The 22194-nt window shown below is 45.6% G+C and overlaps 1 protein-coding gene across 5 annotated transcripts in view; it reads right to left on the bottom strand.

The window, feature by feature from the left end:
• The window catches only part of FAM169A (family with sequence similarity 169 member A), a 157057-nt gene that overhangs the window by 21249 nt on the left and 113614 nt on the right, over window positions 1-22194 (bottom strand). For 4 of the 5 annotated variants that reach the window (XM_063963847.1, XM_063963844.1, XM_063963845.1 and 1 more), the window contains 5 exons: window positions 9239-9338; window positions 7539-7624; window positions 5678-5849; window positions 4449-4628; window positions 1853-1981 (listed from right to left, as the gene is read on the bottom strand). In XM_063963847.1, the coding sequence (XP_063819917.1) occupies window positions 1853-1981; window positions 4449-4628; window positions 5678-5849; window positions 7539-7624; window positions 9239-9338 (667 nt within the window). Of the gene's footprint in view, window positions 1-1852; window positions 1982-4448; window positions 4629-5677; window positions 5850-7538; window positions 7625-8964; window positions 8999-9238; window positions 9339-22194 lie in introns of those variants that run through there. The other variant, XM_063963848.1, reaches the window with a different exon arrangement.

Here is a 22194-nt window from a genome sequence, read left to right as displayed (position 1 = left end):
TAAGTGCATTCTCTATTTCTTCGATAGTAATCTCTGAGCCTAATTGGGAGACTGTCGCGCCACTCAGTGATGGTAGGTTACATTTGTCTAGGAGGGAGTCGATTCCCCTATCAAGTCTCGGTGATGAGGGGGGGGTATTTTCCGAATTGTACAACAATTTATAAAATTCCTCGAATTCACCCAGAATGCGGTCAGGATCATGGGTCAGAGCCCCTTGTTTGGTGCGGATGGATAAGATATTTTTGGAGGAAATCTGAGCCCTCAACTTTCTGGCTAATAGTTTGTCCGCCTTATCCCCTTTTTCGTAGTAGATCTGGTTAAGACGTCTAAGGCACATTTCAGTCTTATGAGACAACAGTAAATTAAGTTTGCCTCTGATTTTAAGTACCGACTCAAAATCAGCAGGGTCTAGGGAGGACTTATGCACTTCCTCCATTTGGTGGTGGAGCTGATACCATTTGCCAGGCTTTAATGTCTCATTCCCACTTGCCGTCATAGGTGTAACTCTACTGGTGATGGCCACAGTTGTATACAAGAAATCTACATGCTGCTGGTAAGATAAAATCTTCACGTGTTAAATAAGGAACTATGGGCCTAATTCAGACTGGATTGCTGTAGCAGCAGTGATCGCAGTCTGAAGACCTTTGGGGAGTGCGTGCGCGCAGCGGGAGAACTGCGCATGCGCACCCCGGAGGCCCAGTGAGATGCTAAAACCAACTAAGGGCTGCGATTGCCTCTATCTGATTGACAGGCAGAGGTGGTCGCGAGGAGGGAGGGGGCGTGCCTAGCCTAGCCCTGTGCTGGGCGTCCCCCCACATGTCTGAGTAAATGATCGTAGATGTGCTCAATTTAGCACATCTACGATCAGATCTGAATCACCCCCTATGGAAGCAGTAATCTTGAAAATGTTGAGAAAGACACACCAGACTAATTGATATACTTCTGAATTCATAAATCCACTTATACAGTTAATCCAGTACAAGAGTCATTGGGATATGCCACAAAATTGTTTTCTATAAAAACTAATGGCTAAAAAATAATTACTGCTAGAAAACCAAAATACTTTGGCAATTAATCCTCAACTTTGTTAGATTGGAATCTGATAAAGAGCGTGTTTTACCCTGAGTCCTGATTAATTTCTAAGCAACTATTCTCTAATCCAGAGGTTCTCAAATGTGGTCCTCAAGGCACCCCAACGGTCCAGGTTTTAGGTATATCCAGGGCTTAACACAGATGGTTTTATCAAATTGACGGAGGTGCTAATTAAGTCACCTGTAGCTGAGCATGGATAAACATAACACCTGGACCCTTGGGGTGCCTTGAGGACAGCTTTTGAGAACCTCTGCGAGTTTAATACCTTCCTTCAGCCACCTGCATGTGTACATTAATCTGCGCCCAACTGTGTTGTCAGCTACTGTGTTGTTAAAGTTATATTAAACTTAAAAAGATGTTTATCGATTATAAGTAAGTAAAGATCCTCCTATTCCCAGAAGATGGTCCCTACATAGTCACTGTTTGCCATCAGAAACACGCACTCTAACAGCAGTGTCGGCGTGGGGAACGAATGATCCACAAAATAGAGTGCTGCGGGTGAATTGCCAGCCCATGGCGGAGCCTGGTCAGCATGTAGAGGGTGTGGCTACAACTGAACTAGTCTGCCCATCAACCTCCTCATGACGCAGGAGGTGGGACCTTCAGGAAGTGTGGCCCATTGCTGTCTCTGAATGATAATACATTTTATCTAATATAATATAATAATATTGCTGTTCACAGTCATATTAATAAATAAGAATTATGAACAGAAGGGGTTTCCATGCATAACAAATTAAATACATAAAATACGTTTTTTTACCCAATAATCTCTGTGCTTCTTTCTGGAGTATACTTGAAATAAGAGTTCTCTGGAACCAATGACCAACACCTTCCACTTCCCACAGCAGCTCTTGATCTCCAGGGTATTTGTCTAAATACTGCTTGCAAGCTACAATACAAAGATGTGATAGGTCAAACTATGCACCCTACCTGCTATGTTGCAAATGAGGAAATTGGACAGTGTTAATAAAAACACAGTATTACAAGAAATGGATTTATATGGGGAGGGCGGGGAAATGTTCAGTCTTACACCCTTTTAAAGAAAAACTTGTCTCCAAAAAACCCTCCCCTCTACCAAAGCTGTTAAATGAATGATCCCAGTGCTAGGAAGCCTCTTGCTTCCAACTGCCAAGTTCTCCGTGCAACTGATTATGGTGTGCCTGGCAAACTCTGTGGATTACACCTCCGCTGGCACCATTGCATGCACAAAGGAAAGATGTGTATATTTGTCCGTTCGTGTATTACACCCATATCTGTGACTTTGGTTTGCTACTACTCATCATCAACCATGGACACTTGTGCCAAACCTATATTAGGTGTACAAGACACGGCTGGAAACCTGCGCATTTGTCCATCTCTGCACGAACCGCACTTTCCCCAACTCGCCTTCCCTGAACTCTGCCTACATGAGAACTTCTGAGAGCACCAATGAAACGTTAAAACCCTAGTGGAATAAACTCAAAGTAAAGAGATCACACCGACTTAAGGGGCCCATATATCAGAGGATAATCGGGGAAATTCCCCATTCTACCAACGCCTGGGTTGAGAGATCGTGAAAATTCAGCATGTTCGATATCCTCAATTAGCCAATTCCCACCAAAAAATTATTGTTATCAGCAACTCAGGGATTTATAACACGCTTGAATCTGCTGATCGCTGATCGTCAGATGGGATCAGTATCTGTAAAGTGGGGAATGTCAGCTCTGATTCAGCTCTGATGCATTTGCTCGCATTAATACAGCTCATGCAATAAGATTTATATTTAAATGGAAAGCCAGCATTTTATGTTGCAAAGCAGGAGGAAATGGTATTGATAATGGGATATGGATCATTAGGTTGAGCCTAATTAGGTCGACGGGCAATAGGTCGACCCCATATGGTAGACGTGGAAAAGGTCAACATGATCAAAAGCACAACAAGATCATTAGGTCAAAAGGTAAAAAGTAGAAAATGGAAAAGGTAAATATGTACAAAATGTCGACACATTAAAAGGTCAACTTGGAAGATGGTCGACACAAAAAAGTCGACACCATGGTTTTTTTTCCACTGTCAAAGCCCAGGGAACCCCAATTAGTGTACCGCTTCCCCTTGCATGCGAGCAAGGGCCTCGCTCTGCTACCGCTGCATTCGGCACAGGTTACTATTCCTAATAGTAGTCCACGTGGATGGTAAAGTCTGAAAAAGTTTTAAAAAATTAAAAAAAAACAAACTTAAAAAGCTGTCTCGACTATATGTGTGTCGACCATTGTCATGTCGATCATTTGAACCTGTCGAGCTTTTGTACCTGTCATCCATAAGACTGTTGACCTTTTGACCAAGTCGACCTAATGCATGGTTCGACCTTTAGTGGTCAATCTATTGAATGCTGACTTATAGACCAGATACCTTTGTAATGTGCATTCACATTTTTTCCAGTGTGTAAATTATATCCATGGTTCAACATCAGGCAGAAATATAATTTAGATTATTTAACAAATAGTGGTATATTTATTAAACCCTTTTACCCCAATATTCATATGGAAAAAGCCATAATAACTCACATTTAAATACAGATATTTACCACCTTCACAAAACACATGTGACCCTGAATACTGCCATCCCGATTGTCTTGTATGTGAATGGCTTCTTCTCCAATTTAACTAGCTCCAAAAATGCTTAGCTTTTTGGGTCTTGTTCTTGATGATGCTATCTCCAGATGGCGATAGCAGCGCTTTCCAATGGAAGTATTTCTTATGATCCCTGCACTCCCTCCGATTCTATATGTGCCTAAGCACAGGGCCATCTTAATGTATAGGCACACTGGGCCCCACGATTCTAGGGGCCTTCGAGCAGGGTTAGGAGGGCCAGGAGGACATCTGCGCACCGGGATGGTGCCTCTGGAGCTTCTTGGGAGGCAAGCAGAGATTGCTGCGCGGTGAATTATACACAATCAGAGCGGCCAGGTAACATTCTCTACCAGCCTCCCAGCCTGCAGCCAGACAGTGAATGCAGGAGGGATAAGCTATGATTTAAAAAAAAAAAATGGGGGTGTAGGAGTCCCAGTGCATTGCTTTGCCCAGAGCCTATGATGCTGTCAAGATGTCCCTGCACAAGCATGACCTAAGGCAACGCATGAGCAGTAGTATTGCCGGTACAGAACTCAGCAGTTTTACAGCTGCCATCAGAGGTGACAGAATAGGTAACATTCGGCTTAGGAGAGCAGCTGTCCTGGCATGAAGAAATTGCTAAGATGACCCCAAACTACATTCCTTATTGCTGCAACTAGTGCCAATGAGAGATTTTAGGGCTACAGTTGGGAAGCAGTTCAATAAAGTCATGCAGCAAATATATGGGTGGCACGGACAGCTGCAAGTTACCTGCATACATTGTAGATGACAGAGGATACCTCAGTCCAAGCGTCTCTTCTGTAAAAGAGTCTACAAAATCTTCAAGCATCTGCAGTGCAAATTCTTTTCCACGGTGTCTCTTCCTGACAAACATGGTGTCCAGAACCGGGAGCGTGTAGCTTTGTGTGAGATAGGCAGAACACGTACTTCCTGGTACATGAGACACAAAGTATTACAGCGTTTATAAAACAAAATGGTGGGGGGCTGTACTGCACGCCCTAACTTTACATAATGCAAGGCCTTCCATTATCTCACAGTTGTTTAACTCATGTTGCAGGCAAGTTTCATCTAAAATTGAAAGTGAGACAGTCATATAAATCTATGATGTTGACTTGACTGAGGCATGGAGCTTGTGCATCACACGTATATGTCATACAGTAAAGTTCTGCCTCTGGAAACCAGAAAATAGCACCTTTTTAATGCACAATTTCACCTTTATTTCAGCTTTGTCAGTACTTAGAATCACCGACCCTTTCTACCACACAGGTGATTTGTACGGCTAGGCTGTGAGTTTCCTGACCCAGGTCATAGGGCATTATAGTTCACCTTGGACTAAAAAGGACAGGAAGTATAGACCATGGGGGTAATTCAGACCTGTTCGCCAGGCTGCATTTTTGTACAGCGGGCGATCAGGTCTAAACTGCGCGTGCGTATGCACCGCAATGCGCAGGCGCATTGCACGGGTACAAAGTGTATCACCACTCAGCGATGGGTTTGCGCGAAGGATCCATTCGCACAGGCGTTCGCAAGGAGATTGACAGGAAGTAGGCGTTTGCGGGTGGCAACTGAGAGTGGTTGGAAAAACGCAGGCGTGACCAAGTATTTCCAGGGAGGGTTCCTGACGTCAATTCTGGTCCCGGACAGGCTGAAGTGATCGCAGTGGCTGAGTAAGTCCTGGGCTGCGCAGAGACTGCACAAGATCTGTTTGTACAGCTCTGCTACACATGCGTTCACACACTTGCACAGCTAAAATACACTCCCCTGTAGGCGGCGACTATCTGATTGCAGCAGTGCAAAAATCGCCTGCTAGCGATCAGGTCTGAATTAGGCCCCATGTGTCATACAAGCTGCACAGATTATTTTACTTGCACAGGTAGACCTATGTGATGTTAATGTGACAAATATGACAAATGTGACAATACTGTAACACAATCACTTTAGCTATCAAAATAACAGGAAAACAACAAGCTAAAACTGACCCGATGGCTTAACAGAATAGAACCCGATGGCTTCCCCTCTCCTCCAGAGAATTTTGGCATACTCGGAGCTGCTGTGACAGAGAAAAGGGATCTCATTCCTCTCCATCTCTTTCTTCCGATATATAATCCGGTTTAGCACATATAGGACCACTCTTTCTCCAAGAGACCTGACCTGCAAATAGGATACATTCAAACATGAAGTTTATCTAAAACATCTGAGTAATCTTTAACTATTTTCCTTTCTACTTTCTTATTGTTTTTTACATGGGATCATTTATTTTTACCTTCTGAGTGTGTTTTATTGCTTGTGCGTTAGTTGCACACTATACCGATGTGAACACAGTTGAGCGATATCTGCGGTCTGTGAATGCGTCAATTCCGCAACATATAGGTGTGGCTACAGAATTGCAATAAGGTCGCAGTGAGGATTCATTCGCGCGTCGGGCGTGTATCAGCTGCCAACTACGATCTTCTATGCAGGAAACACTCTCCGGCGTCTCATTTGCAACGCCCATTCTGAGTGACCGCAGACAGTGTTTCCCGGAATATACTGTAGTCGATGCTGTGAATGTATATGCAGTTGTGTGCAGCTGCGGAGGCTCTGGTGGACGCCTCTATACAATCCCGGCGGCTGTGACATTAGCATAATCTCACATATCCTCTGAGTCAAAAATGTAGTCTGCGGAGGCATTACCTGCTACTATGAATCAGGCCCTATATTTGCTTTTTGGTCTTTTTCTCCACTAATTTTCTTGTTTCTTTTTTTTCATATTGTTATTTCGATTTCTCCTAGTTTTTCTCCTTTGAATTGCAACATCTTTTGAGTGTCATCTGAATTTTGTCTAGTTAAATATGTATGGGATATAAGTTACATATACTTTTATAACCAGGAACATTTTAAGAGATGAGGTGCCAGTGTGCATTGGGCCACCCCCGCCCCACTGTGCAGCAAGGAACCCCATATCTGGTGTCAGCGGTGCCATCAGTGATATAGTCGGTAAGATAGAGCATGCGTAGAAGAGTTATAGGGGGTCTTTCCAAGTTGATCGCTCGCTAGCAATTTTTTGCAGCGATGTGAACAGATAGTCGCCGCCTATAGGGGAGTGTATGTTTGCTTTGCAAGTGTGCGATCGCATGTGCAGCCGAGTGGTACAAAAAAGTTTTGTGCAGTTTCTGAGTAACTCAGAACTCACTCAGCTGCTGCGATCACTTCTGCCTGTTCTTGCCCGGAATTGACGTCAGACACCCGCCCTGCAAACGCTTGGACACACCGGCGCTTTTCCAACCACTCCCTGAAAACGGTCAGTTGCCACCCACAAAACGCCCTCTTCCTGTCGACCTCCTTGCGATCAGCTGTGCGAATGGATTCTTCGTAAAATCCATCGCTCAGCAACGATCCGCTTTGTACCCGTGCGACGCGCCTGCGCATTGTGGTGCATACGCATGCGCATTTCTGACCTGATCGCAGCGCAGCGAAAAATCCTAGCGTGCGATCAGGTTGGAATGACCCCCATAGTGTCTGCTAGCTATGTACAGTACATCCATCTATCCAAATCTCACTGGAAAGGTGGCACAGCCAGATGACTTTACATAGAGTTGACGCATACTGGCCAACACAGAGGTTTTTCCTCAGTGCAGGGTGTGTAGAGTTGGGCTTCCCCAGACCCATCTGCACCTCACACCCAGCACCCATGATAGATATGCCACTGTTTATCACCTTCCTTGAAAACTTATTATATCATATTGGTCTTAACCATAACATGGCTTTTTCTCTGCATGTTGCAAAACCCTAAGCTAAGTGTTGAAGCACCAATGGTTAGAGAACTGCAGATGGACCTGAACCACTTGTCATAGATATTACCTGCTTGAGTCCATCCCGGGAGGAGTTTGATGTCCTCACAATATCATCAATTGTCCACCACTGATGTCCAAGATACAGCGCCACAGCTGCAAAACAAATATAACACATTGACCTGACGGAATATTCTTCTGTTCAGTGGCATGCTGCATGTTTTGTGGTTTTTCATTCTTCTGAAGCTATGATGCTATAAATTATATGTTCCACTACATTTAAAATGCAAGTGATATTATAAGACATATTGTGATTGTGTAGTAAACAGTTTCCAAGCTGCACAAACCTGATGCTGAGGTCAAATACCTAGAGACCAATAATATAATATACAGTACACTTGGATCACTGGGAGTCCTCACCTCCTGATTGGCCACATACATTAGTTTGGCTTTTTCAATTCGCTCTCCAAACTAAAGAATAGTTTGGAGGTGAAAACTGATGATGATGATGATGAACTGTGGGTTGAAAACACCAACAAACAAGTCCTTTAGCAAATTTCTCCCATGGACTGTGATTTTGCAGCAAGTGGACCAGACATTCTGGGGGTCATTCAGGTGCAGTTGGAGTGATAGCGCTGTATGGTAATGCAGCAGGAGGCGTCTATTACAAGAAGACGCCTCCTGCTATAGTAGTGATCCAAGCTGCGTCATAGGGCGTAGCATTGGATCTCTCTCCTACCATTGGGCGGCTTACAATACCTATGGTGCCACGCAAGCCACCCATCCCAGAGGCCAGGAAATCTCTGTTGTACAACAGAGATCCCAGACATCTTCCCACCCCCAAAATGGTGTCAACACGCCTCAATTTTAACAAACAGAGGCCGGAGCCGCCGCCTCCCCACCCCCCGAACAGCAGCAGACTGTTAATCACTGACAGTCTGCTTCCTTCCTGCTTCCGACGTCACAGGATCCGTTCACGTACGCGCAGAATGGGTCCTGCGCATAGTACGAACATCGCTACATGGCGCATGATATCGCACATACAACCATACCTGAATGCACCTTATTATCAGCACCTATTTATGGGCCTAATTCAGCAAAATTTTTCTCTAATGGGCAAAACCATATGCACTGCAGGTGGGGCAGATATAACATGTCAGCTCATTTGCTGAGGATGTGTGAAATTATATAAAAAACAGCAACCCTGAACAGCACAGAGAAGCTTACTGGAGTCATCACAAAGGCACAGCAACTGCATACACATTCACAGTGCACAAGCTGATCTTTCAATAATCTGAAGCATGAGTAAGTCAATGAGCATGCAGCATGACAGACTGAACTGAGACGCCGGAGCCTGACTGTCAATCAGGGTTAAGGTAAGCGCTGTAAGCCTCATTGCTATTAGACATTGGTGCATGTGCAGTGTGAAGCATACCCATCCCCCGTTTACGATAATTGCTGATTTGCAAAAACATCGCCATAGTGTCTGTCCATACCATCAATAAAATAAGCCAGTGGTTCTCAACTCCAGTCCTAAAGTACCACCAAGAGATCAGATCATGTGATGTGGATTTATTTAACCATGCACAGGTGTTTTCATCTACTTTGCTGGGTCAGTAATTATCCCACCTGTTTCCACAGACAAATCCTCAAAACATGACCTGTTGGAAAAATGTATTAAGAGTTGAGGTTGAGAACCCCTGAAATAAACAAAACAGGAAATGAAACATTGGATACAAGTTCTCTAATAAATATTACTGCACATCACACCTGTCAGTGTATCTTCCGCTGCAAAAAGAGCCAGGGCTTTGTGTGTCTGATCCCCGCCATACAGAGGAACATACCCTACTGTCGTAAGGCTAATTGCCACCTACAAAAAAAAGTCCATTAGAAAAAGTGATATGGCATAACGTTTCAGGCATTACATGTGAATAATATAACAGCCATTAAATTGTGCATTTTACACCTTATACTTTACAATGTCAACTGTTAATGACAGTATCTACCCATATCATTTCTACAGCCGGATGTTGTAAGGGAAGATGACCTTTGTGGCAATATTCCCATATTATTCCCAGGTTATCTGCCATATCTGCCATACTCAGCACCAGGTATAAGTGGGAGAATGGGAGCAGAGGTAAGTGTCAGCTCCTACAGATGTGTCCTCATTCCCCCATCACATGGCACCAGACACTTGCTGCAACTGAGAAGCTCTGTTATGGGTGGCGATTCTCGGACTTCTGTACCTAATTCTTGTGTCATAGCTGCATTTACAACAGCTTACACCAGAGCTGGCCAAACCAGTCCTCGAGATCTACCAACAGTTCACATTTTCCAGATCACCCAGCTGGTGCACAGGTGTAGTCATTACTAATTAAGATGTGCTGCATTTATTCCTAACTGACAATTCTATAGATCTGCAGGAGGCCTGGAAAACATGAACTGTTGGTAGATCTCGAGGACCAGTTTGGCCAGCCCTGGCTTACACTGTACTGAGGACACAAGCATTAGTACTATTGTTGCAATGTAGTTGGTATAAAGTTGGAGATTAAGGATAACATGACAAGACAAGGTAATGTCGCACACAACTACTGCATGCTATACCAGTGGCAATGTCCAGGGCACCCATGCATTGTACTTCTGTCACATTAGAGATGCGATTAAGATCCAAATCTGGTACAAAACTGCATAGGGAGACACATTGTGCAGCTTAGTCGCAGTATTCGTAGCTCACCAAACGGGGCTATTTGACGTAGTCGCAGCTTGGCTCGCCATGCAGCATGCCATGATGCAACATGCCGGATCGCAGTAAGATGAGCATGGCTACTGTATATAAATAGGAATCCTATACTTTCCCTTTAAACCAGAACACTCATGAATTGCACAAGTTCTGTGGCTGGCTGACTTCAAGCCTGCATTTCACCTCAATCTAAGCAGCCACAGAGACTGGGTAGTCAATGAGTGTCCCAGTTTAAAGTGATAGTATGGGAAGGCGACGTCTCCATCCACTTCTAGAGCTGTGTACACACCAGACGATATTTTGACGACCTTAAGCTGGGTACACAACCAGACGATATTTTCAACAATTGGCCCGATTCCAACAGATTGGAACAACAAATCATTAAAATCACCCAGTGTGTACTCACTATCTGCGCGCTCCTGCAGTTGTTAGCAATGGCTTCTGGTGGGCCCACAGTAGGGCCGACAGAAGTCATCACTAACGAGGGCCATGCTGCCGATGCCGGGATGGGTACACAAAGTCTAATGTGTACCCAGCTTTACAGAGACTCAGACATGGGTAATTTCTATCTGCCTCCCTCCATGTGCCACTAGGCATACCTATTTGTTTATTGTGCTTTTACAGATTATACCTGAGGTCCAAAGTGAAATTGGAGGACGTTGGGCCTGATTCAGAGGTGGGCAATATTTGCCATCGCGACCAGCTGCAGTCATCTCCCCATCTGATTAAGTCTAAGCTTAATTAGAATTGGTGCCGGAACTTCTCAAAAGGTGCAGACCTTGGCCTCAGCATGCTTTTGAAAAACAGTCCTCATCTCTGCCCTGTCCTACCCTTGTTTGACATACTGCAGCTAGGGCACTGCACATTGCCACATCTCTCACTATCGGTGTTGTATGCATACATACAACACTGTATCTAGCCCTTTATTTGGGATGTAGTTATGTGACCGGCAGCCGGTCACTATACCGACGCCGAGATAACGGCCAATTCAGTGCCTGACATTCGGCAAGGAGCTTCGTTCCACTCGCCCCCCAAACGCCAGTTACCGGAACCCAATCCCTTTATTTTTATCTCAGACACAAGATTTTTTGCATTGTTTGGATTTTCACTGTTTTGCAATGTCTTTTTCTTAATTTCATATATATATATATATATATATATATATATATATATATATACATATATATACACTGCTCAAAAAAATAAAGGGAACACTAAAATAACACATCCTAGATCTGAATGAATGAAATATTCTTATTAAATACTTTGTTCTTTACATAGTTGAATATGCTGACAACAAAATCACACAAAAATTATCAATGGAAATCAAATTTATTAACCCATGGAGGTCTGGATTTGGAGTCACACTCAAAATTAAAGTGGAAAAACACACTACAGGCTGATCCAACTTTGATGTAAAGTCCTTAAAACAAGTCAAAATGAGGCTCAGTAGTGTGTGTGGCCTCCACGTGCCTGTATGACCTCCCTACAACGCCTGGGCATGCTCCTGATGAGGTGGCGGATGGTCTCCTGAGGGATCTCCTCCCAGACCTGGACTAAAGCATCCGCCAACTCCTGGACAGTCTGTGGTGCATGGAGCGAGACATGATGTCCCAGATGTGCTCAATTGGATTCAGGTCTGGGGAACGGGCGGGCCAGTCCATAGCATCAATGCCTTCGTCTTGCAGGAACTGCTGACACACTCCAGCCACATGAGGTCTAGCATTGTCTTGCATTAGGAGGAACCCAGGGCCAACCGCACCAGCATATGGTCTCACAAGGGGTCTGAGGATCTCATCTCGGTACCTAATGGCAGTCAGGCTACCTCTGGTGAGCACATGGAGGGCTGTGCGGCCCCCCAAAGAAATGCCACCCCACACCATTACTGACCCACTGCCAAACCGGTCATGCTGGAGGATGTTGCAGGCAGCAGAACGTTCTCCTTGGCGTCTCCAGACTCTGTCACGTCTGTCACATGTGCTCAGTGAGAACCTGCTTTCATCTGTCAAGAGTACAGGGCGCCAGTGGCGAATTTGCCAATCTTGGTGTTCTCTGGCACATGCCAAACGTCCTGCACGGTGTTGGGCTGTAAGCACAACCCCCACCTGTGGACGTCGGGCCCTCATACCACCCTCATGGAGTCTGTTTCTGATCGTTTGAGTAGACACATGCACATTTGTGGCTTGCTGGAGGTCATTTTGCAGGGCTCTGGCAGTGCTCCTCCTGTTCCTCCTTGCACAAAGGCAGAGGTAGCGGTCCTGCTGCTGGGTTGTTGCCCTCCTACGGCCTCCTCCACGTCTCCTGATGTACTGGCCTGTCTCCTGGTAGCGCCTCCATGCTCTGGACACTACGCTGACAAACACAGCAAACCTTCTTGCCACAGCTCGCATTGATGTGCCATCCTGGATGAGCTGCACTACCTGAGACACTTCTGTGGGTTGTAGACTCCATCTCATGCTACCACTAGAGTGAAAGCACCGCCAGCTTTCAAAAGTGACCAAAACATCAGCCAGAAAGCATAGGAGCTGAGAAGTGGTCTGTGGTCACCACCTGCAGAACAACTCCTTTATTGGGGGTGTCTTGCTAATTGCCTATAATTCCCACCTGTTGTCTATTCCATTTGCACAACAGCATGTGAAATTGATTGTCAATCAGTGTTGCTTCCTAAGTGGACAGTTTGATTTCACAGAAGTGTGATTGACATGGAGTTACATTGTGTTGTTTAAGTGTTCCCTTTATTTTTTTGAGCAGTGTATATATAATAAGAATTACCGATAATTCTATTTCTCGGAGTCCGTAGTGGATGCTGGGGTTCCTGAAAGGACCATGGGGAATAGCGGCTCCGCAGGAGACAGGGCACAAAAAGTAAAGCTTTCCGATCAGGTGGTGTGCACTGGCTCCTCCCCCTATGACCCTCCTCCAGACTCCAGTTAGGTACTGTGCCCGGACGAGCGTACACAATAAGGGAGGAATTTTGAATCCCGGGTAAGACTCATACCAGCCACACCAATCACACTGTACAACCTGTGATCTGAACCCAGTTAACAGTATGATAACAGCGGAGCCTCTGAAAAGATGGCTCACAACAACAATAACCCGATTTAGTTAGCAATAACTATGTACAAGTATTGCAGATAATCCGCACTTGGGATGGGCGCCCAGCATCCACTACGGACTCCGAGAAATAGAATTATCGGTAAGTAAATTCTTATTTTCTCTATCGTCCTTGTGGATGCTGGGGTTCCTGAAAGGACCATGGGGATTATACCAAAGCTCCCAAACGGGCGGGAGAGTGCGGATGACTCTGCAGCACCGAATGAGAGAACTCCAGGTCCTCTTTTGCCAGGGTATCAAATTTGTAGAATTTTACAAACGTGTTCTCCCCCGACCACGTAGCTGCTCGGCAAAGTTGTAATGCCGAGACCCCTCGGGCAGCCGCCCAAGATGAGCCCACCTTCCTTGTGGAATGGGCCTTAACAGATTTAGACTGTGGCAGGCCTGCCACAGAATGTGCAAGTTGAATTGTGCTACCAATCCCACGAGCAATCGACTGCTTAGAAGCAGAAGCACCCAGCATTGTTGGGTGCATACAGGATAAACAGCAAGTCAGATTTCCTGACTCCAGCCAACCTGGAAACTATATTTTCAGGGCCCTGATAACATCCAGCAACTTGGAGTCCTCCAAGTCCCTAGTAGCCGCAGGTACCACAATAAGCTGGTTCAGGTGAAACGCTGACACCACCTTAAGGAGAAACTGGGGACGAGTCCGCAGCTTTGCTCTGTCCGAATGGACAATCAGATATGGCTTTGTGAGATAAAGCCGCCAATTCTGACACTCGCCTGGCCGAGGCCAGGACCAACAGCATGGTCATTTTCCATGTGAGATATATCAAATCCACAGATTTGAGTTGTTTAAACCAATGTGATTTTTTAGGAATCCCAAAACTACGTTGAGATCGCCCAGTGCCACTGGAGACATCAAAGGGGCTGTATATGCAGCACTCCCTTAACAACTTCTGGACTTCAGGAACTGAAGCCAATTTCTTTCTGGAAGAAAATCAACAGGCCGAAATTTGAACCTTAATGGACCCAATTTGAGACCCATAGACACTCCTGTTTGCAGGAAATGTAGAAATTAACCTAGTTGAAATTCTTCCGTGGAGCCTTCCTGGACTCACACCCTGGCACATATTTTCACCTAAGTGGTGATAATGTTGTGCGGTCACCTCCTTCCTGGCTCTGACCAGGGTAGGGATGACCTCTTCCGGAATGCCTCTTTCCCTTAGGATCCGGCGTTCACCCGCCTTGGCGTCAACGCAGCTGCGGTAAGTCCCGGAACAGACACGGTTCTTGCCGAATCAAGACCCTTCTTAGTATCTCTTGAAGTTCCGGGAACCAAGTCCTTCTTGGCCAAACCGGAGCCACGAGTATAGTTCTTACTCCTCTCCTTCCTATCATTTTCAATACATTGGGTATGAAAAGCAGAGGATGGAACACATACACCGACTGGTACACCGACGGTGTTACCAGAGCGTCCCAGCTATTGCCTGAGTGTCTCTTGACCTGGCGCTTCAGGTGGGACGCCATCATAACCACCTTTGGTCTTTCCCAACGGTTTACAATCATGTGGAAACTTCCAGATTAAGTTTCCACTTTTCCGGGTGGAATTCATTTATGCTGAGGAAATCTTCCCAGTTGCCCACTCCCGGAATGAACACTGCTGACAGTGTTATCACATGATTTTCCGCCCAGCGAAGAATCCTTGCTGTCATTGCCCTCCTGCTTCTTGTGTCGCCCCGTCTGATAACGTGGGCGACCGCCATGATGATGTCCTACTGGATCAGCACCGGTTGACTTTGAAGCAGGAGTCTTCCTAGGCTCAGAGCATTGTAAATTGCCCTTAGCTCCAGTATATTCATGTGGAGAGAAGTCTCCAGACTTGACCACACTTCCTTGGAAATTTTTTCCCTGTGTGACTACTCCCCAGCCTCTCAGGCTGGTATCCGTGGTCCCCAGAACACAGTCCTGAATGCTGAGTGTGCTGCCCTCTAAAAGATGAGCACTCTGCAGCCCCCACAGAAGAGACACCCTTGTCCTTGGAGACAAGATTATCCGCTGATGCATCTGAAAATGCGATCCGGACCATTCGTCCAGCAAATCCCCTGAGATCTGCCGAATGGAATCGCTTCGTAAGAAGCCACCATTTTTCCCAGGACTCCTGTGCATTGATGCACTGATACTTGGCCTGGTTTTAGGAGGTTTCTGACTAGGTCGAATAACTCCTTGGCTTTTTCCTCCCGGAGGAACACCTTTTTCTGGACTATGCCCAGAATCATTCCTAGGAACAGCAGACGTATCGTCGGAAAACAGCTGCGATTCTTGGAATATTTAGAATCCAGTCGTGCTGTCGTAGAACTACTTTAGATAGTGCTCTTCCGACCTCCAACTGTTCTCTGGAACTTGCCCTTTTCAGGATATCGTCCAAGTAAGGGATAATTTAGATGCCTTTTTTCTTTGAAGAAACATCTTTTCGGCCATTACCTTGGTAAAAGGCCCGGGGTGCCGTGGATAATTCAAACGGCATCGTCTGAAACTGATATTGACAGTTCTGTACCACGAACCAGAGGTACCCTTGTTGAGAAGGGCAAATTTGGACATGGAGGTAATCCTTGATGTCCAGGGACACCATATAGTCCCCTTTTTTCCGGTTCGCTATCACTGCTCTGAGTGACTCCATCTCGATTTGAACCTTTTATGTAAGTGTTCAAAGATTTCAGTTTAGACTATGTCTCACCAAGCCGTCTGGCGTCAGTACCACAATATAGTGTGGAAAAATAATACCCTTTTCCTTGTTGTAGGAGGGGTACTTTGATTATCACCTGCTGGATATACAGCTTGTGAATTGTTTCCAATGCTGCCTCCCTGTCGGAGGGAGCCGTTGGTAAAGCAGACTTCAGAAACCTGCGAGGAGAAGATGTCTCGACTCTCCAATCTGTACCCCTGGGATAATACTTGTACTATCTAGGGGTCAACCTGCGAGTGATCCCACTGCGCGCTGAGACTCTTGAGACTACCCCCCCACCTTGAGTCCGCTTGCATGGCCCCAGCGTCATGCTGAGGACTTGGCAGACGCGGTGGAGGGCTTCTTTTCCTGGGAAGGGGCTGCCTGCTGCAGTCTACTTCCCTTACGTCTATGTCTGGGCAGATATGACTGGCCTTTTGCCTGCATGCCCTCATGGGAAAGGAAGGATTGAGGCTGAAAAGACGGTGTCTTTTTCAGCTGAGATGTAACTTGGGGTAAAAAGGTTGGATTTCCCAGCTGTTGCCGTGGTCCCCAGGTCCGATGGACCGACCCCAACTAACTCCTTCCCTTTATACGGCAATACTTCCATGTGCCGTATGGGATCTGTATCACCTGACCACTGTCGTGTCCATGACATCTTCTGGGTGATATGGACAACGTACTTATCTTGATGCCAGAGAGCAAATATCCCTCTGTGCATCTCACGTACATATATATAGAATGCATCCTAATAAATGCTCTATATGAATAAAATATTTTCAGTCAGGGAATCCGACCAAGCCAACCCAGCACTGCATCTCCAGGCTGATGGCGATCGCTGGTCGCAGTATAACCACCGTATGTGTGTATATACTTTTTAGGATATCTTTCCAGCTTCCTATCAGCTGGCTCCTTGAGGGCGGCCGTATCTGGAGACGGTAACGCCACTTGATAAGCGTGTGAGCGCCTTATCACCCTAAGGGGTGTTTCCCAACGCGCCCTAATTTCTGGCGGGAAAGGGTATAACGCCAATATTTGCTATCGGGGTAACCCCACGCATCATCACACACTTCATTTTATTTTATCTGATTCAGGAAAAACTACAGGTAGTTTTTTCACTCCCACATAATACCCTTTTTTGTGGTACTTGTAGTATCAGAAATATGCAACACCTCCTTCATTGCCCTTAACGTGTGGCCCTAATGAGAAATACGTTTGTTTATTCACCGTCGACACTGGATTCAGTGTCCGTGTCTGTGTCTGTGTCGACCGACTGAGGTAAATGGGCGTTTTTAACGCCCCTGACGGTGTTTCTGAGACGCCTGGACCGGTACTAATAGTTTGTCGGCCGTCTCACGTCGTCAACCGACCTTGCAGCGTGTTGACATTCTCACGTAATTCCCTAAATAAGCCATCCATTCCGGTGTCGACTCCCTAGAGAGTGACATCACCATTACAGGCAATTTCTCCGCCTCCTCACCAACATCGTCCTCATACATGTCGACACACACGTACCGACACACAGCACACACACCGGGAATGCTCTGACAGAGGACAGGACCCACACTAGCCCTTTGGGGAGACAGAGGGAGAGTTTGCCAGCACACACCAAAACGCTATAATTATATAGGGACAACCTTATATAAGTGTTTTCCCTTATAGCATCTTTATATATATCTCAATATCGCCAAAATCAGTGCCCCCCCTCTCTGTTTTAACCCTGTTTCTGTAGTGCAGTGCAGGGGAGAGCCTGGGAGCCTTCTCTCCAGGCTTTCTGTGAGAGAAAATGGCGCTGTGTGCTGAGGAGATAGGCCCCGCCCCTTTTTCGGCAGGCTCGTCTCCCGCTATTTAGTGAATCTTGGCAGGGGTTAAATATCTCCATATAGCCTCTGGGGGCTATATGTGAGGTATTTTTCGCCAAAAAAGGTTTTCATTTGCCTCCCAGGGCGCCCCCCTCCCAGCGCCCTGCACCCTCAGTGACTGCCGTGTGAAGTGTGCTGAGAGGAAAATGGCGCACAGCTGCAGTGCTGTGCGCTACCTTTAGAAGACTGCAGGAGTCTTCAGCCGCCGATTCTGGACCTCTTCTTACTTCAGCATCTGCAAGGGGGCCGGCGGCGCGGCTCCGGTGACCATCCAGGCTGTACCTGTGATCGTCCCTCTGGAGCTGATGTCCAGTAGCCAAGAAGCCAATCCATCCTGCACGCAGGTGAGTTCACTCCTTCTCCCCTAAGTCCCTCGTTGCAGTGATCCTGTTGCCAGCAGGACTCACTGTAAAATAAAAAACCTAAGCTAAACTTTCTCTAAGCAGCTCTTTAGGAGAGCCACCTAGATTGCACCCTTCTCGGCCGGGCACAAAAATCTAACTGGAGTCTGGAGGAGGGTCATAGGGGGAGGAGCCAGTGCACACCACCTGATCGGAAAGCTTTACTTTTTGTGCCCTGTCTCCTGCGGAGCCGCTATTCCCCATGGTCCTTTCAGGAACCCCAGCATCCACAAGGACGATAGAGAAATATATATATATATATATATATATTTTAGAGATGTCTATACATATTTGTGATATTGTATTTTGATGTCGCACATGGAGTGGGCTCTGGAGGTTGTTGGTGGTAAAACTAGTTTCACACATACAGAGAGACTGTTGCCTGGTCTAATTAGCATTTGAAAGCATGGCCAGCTCACTGATACAGGTCCACTCACTTCCTGTGAAAGACACACCCAAAAGAAAACCTGAACAGCTGAGAGACATCACACCCACTCCACTCAGGTATAGTATACCCATTTGAAATCACAGAGTTCACTCTCTCTGGCTCCCACCATATGCAGTAGACACAGCTTCAGAGACTCTGTAAGAATGCAGCTTCAATCACCAGGTTACTTGGAAGCTCCTCATGATGGCTAAATATCGATCTCTCTATATCTAATATAATAGTGACATAGAATAGCTAAATATGTGTTTGTGGTAGTTTTAGTCTGGGAATATAGATAACAATGGTATCTTGCTGTAATATGGATGGCTTTGAGGTTAATGGTGCTGGTTTAATTATGATATTGTGAAGCATGGTTGTGGTAGTTTTAGTTTTGGAATCTGTAATGGTAGCTGGAATATTATACAACCTTTAGTATAGCATTTGTGGTGTACGTTTTGTGGATGGTGATTTGTGTTTTGTAGCAATGGCATGCGGGGATGTGTGGTTATCTGGTCTTGTAATGGCTCATATAGCATGGACAGTATGCAAAATACTGTGTTGGTTCTTGGAATGTGAAATATACTTCAATACATATAATTAGATGGACTAGAATGTGAAATTGAAGTCGGTTCTTGGGATGTTTGAATAAACTGGTTAAGTTGGATTGCAATTGTGGAATATAATTAGATGGCTTAGATTGTGAAATCAGCACATATGAATTATGTTGTAGTTTATACATTCTGGAATTTAGTGGAGTCTTTGGGTGTGTACACACTGTGAGATATTTTTTCTTTCGATTTTGACTCTATAGTCAAAATCGCAAGAAAAGTTAGTGCAGATCGCAAGGTGAAAGTCACCTTGCGATCCCGATTCGATCCCGATGCGCGGTCCCGCCAGGTCGGCATCGCAAGAAAAGATAGACTGTGCAGGCAAGTCAATCCTTGCTAGATCGGTGTACTATCTAGTTCACCTCACATGTCAATGACATCTCACATAAGCCAAAATATCACATAAGCCAAAATCGTAAGCACACATAGTCCATATCTCAAGAAAAGTTAGTCAAAATCTGTGCTATCTGGACTCCGGGGAGGTCAAAGGAAATCACAAGTGAAAATCGGGCATAGCAAGGATCTTACCATGTGTACACACCCTTTCAGAGATATGTTGGTTCATTAAAAATGGCTGCTGCCATGTGACTTTTTATGGCCTAACAAATAATGCCATAGGCTTCAACCTGGAAACATAGGATGGTGGCATTCCCTTTTGAACCATGTGTTGCAGACTTTGTAATTATGGGAGCTTCCCAAAATGGAGTCTAGCTTGTGTCCCATATGGTTTGTACAAGAGACCATGCAGTCACATGCTTCCCCTCCCCCGCACATCCACACTAGCAATTTCTCCTCTGGGCATAACTCTCTTATCTCTCTCTCCCCCTCCCCCACATTCACTCACACACACACAACCCAAAATCTATATTCCCCTTAGATGTTTCTTCAGATAGCTGTTTTTACAGCATTTATTAATAAATATAGAGTTTGATTTGATCAAATCTGTGATTTGCCGAGAGCATGGAGGATTATTTCCTCAGTAATAAATAAATAAATATACATACACACATACATACACTGCTCACACTTGTCTTTTATACTTGTCACACCTGAGGGCTGAGGCTGACCTGGGGAAGCCTCATGCATAGGGGCTGACGTGTACTTGAACCTGGGAGGTAATATGGGGTTCTTGGACATGCAGGGAACCTTAGCACTGATACCCGAAGGTGTGACCAAGACGACAGGATAAAAGTAAAGCTTGTTTATTAAGCACCCAGTTCAGACACACTTCGGCAGATCAGATATATAGAAAAGCTCAACAATAGGAATGTGCAGATTACAGGTAGCAGTACAGTTCCTTGGGTGCAGTGGTAACAGGTTACTGTGGAAATGCTGTAAACACAGTCTTTGGAAGACCCGGAGATGGTAAGTCTGGAGCGCAGGGACAGTCTCAGAAGGCACTTAGAAGGTAAATAAGTGTATGGTCACCCAGATCGTGACAGCAATCCGTCCCCCGTCCCCCCTTAGAAGTGGCCCCAGGATACCTCTTGGGCTTACGGGGATACCTGGTGTGGAAAGCCTGGACCAACTTAGGAGCATGAACATCTGAAGCATTTGTCCGGGAACGTTTTTCAGGCCCGTAGCCCTTCCAATCGACCAGATATTGAAGGTGACCATACCGAAAGCGTGAGTCCAGAAACTTTGCCACCTCATACTTGACACCACGTTGAGTCTGGACCTTGGGTGGTTTGGGAAGCGCTGAGTGAAATTGATTCAGGACCACTGGCTTGAGAAGAGAGATGTGAAATGTCCATGGAACCTTTAAGAATGAAGGCAACTTGAGTTTATAGGCGACAGGGTTGACGACTTGTTCTATCTGGAAGGTCCTGATATAACGAGGTGCAAACTTCATACTTGGAACTTTCAGCCTCAGATTTTTTGTGGACAGCCAAACACGATCCCCTGGTTTGGGGGCAGGAACTGCTTTACGCTTCTTATCCGCATATTTTTTGTACCTTGAGTAAGCTTTCAGAAGAGCTGACCGAATATTTTTCGAGTTCTGAGAAAACTGTCGTAGCGTAAGATCAGCTGCAGGTACTGACGTTCGTAGTTTGCAAAGAAAGGCGTTGAAGAAGATGAAGAATGATACTGGTTGTTGTGACAAAAAAGAAAATGAAACCAGTCTTGTGAAGAGGATACATAAATTCAGAGGAATGCCTCCAAGTCCTGATTCACCCTCTCGGTTTGCCCATTGGTCTGGGGGCTGATAGGCAGTAGAGAAATTCAATTTGACTTGGAGAGCTGTACACAGACTTCGCCAGAATTTGGCTACAAACTGGACTCCTATTTTGGAAATTATCTCTTTGGGTAGACAATGTAATCTAAAGATTTTTTGGATGAATACTTGAGCCAGCCTGGAAGCTGACTGAAGACCGGTGAGAGGAATGAAGTGTGCCATCTTGGTGAACCGGTCAACTACCACCCAGATGGTATTAAACTTGTTACATTCAGGGAGATAAGTAATGAAGTCCATTGATAAATGGCTCTGAGGTTGATGAGGAAATGACAAAGGCATCCATTGACCAGTGGGCGACTGGCGAGGTACCTTGTGTTGGGCACACTTAGGGCAGGATACAATAAACTCAGTGATGTCTTTCTTTAAGGTCGGCCACCAGTATGATTTGGAAATAAATTCGTAAGTTTTCTGGATACTCGCGTGTCTGGCGAAGCGAGAAGAATGTGCCCATTCCTAGTGATGAGCGGATTCGGTTTTACTCGGTTCTCAAAACCGAATCTTATTGGCTATCCAAAACACGTGACATCAGTGAGCCAATAAGATTCGGTTTTGAGAACCGAGTAAAACCGAGTAAAACCGAATCCGCTCATCACATCCAAGAGCTTCTATCTGAGAGCCGGTTTTAAAAGGCTTTTCCCTGGTGGAGGCATAGAGCCCACTCCCACAGCGG

Source organism: Pseudophryne corroboree, chromosome 1, assembly GCF_028390025.1.
Source record: "Pseudophryne corroboree isolate aPseCor3 chromosome 1, aPseCor3.hap2, whole genome shotgun sequence".
NCBI lineage: Eukaryota > Metazoa > Chordata > Amphibia > Anura > Myobatrachidae > Pseudophryne > Pseudophryne corroboree.
The sequence above is the reverse complement of the archived record's forward strand: the minus strand, read 5'-3'. Positions and strand labels throughout refer to the sequence as shown.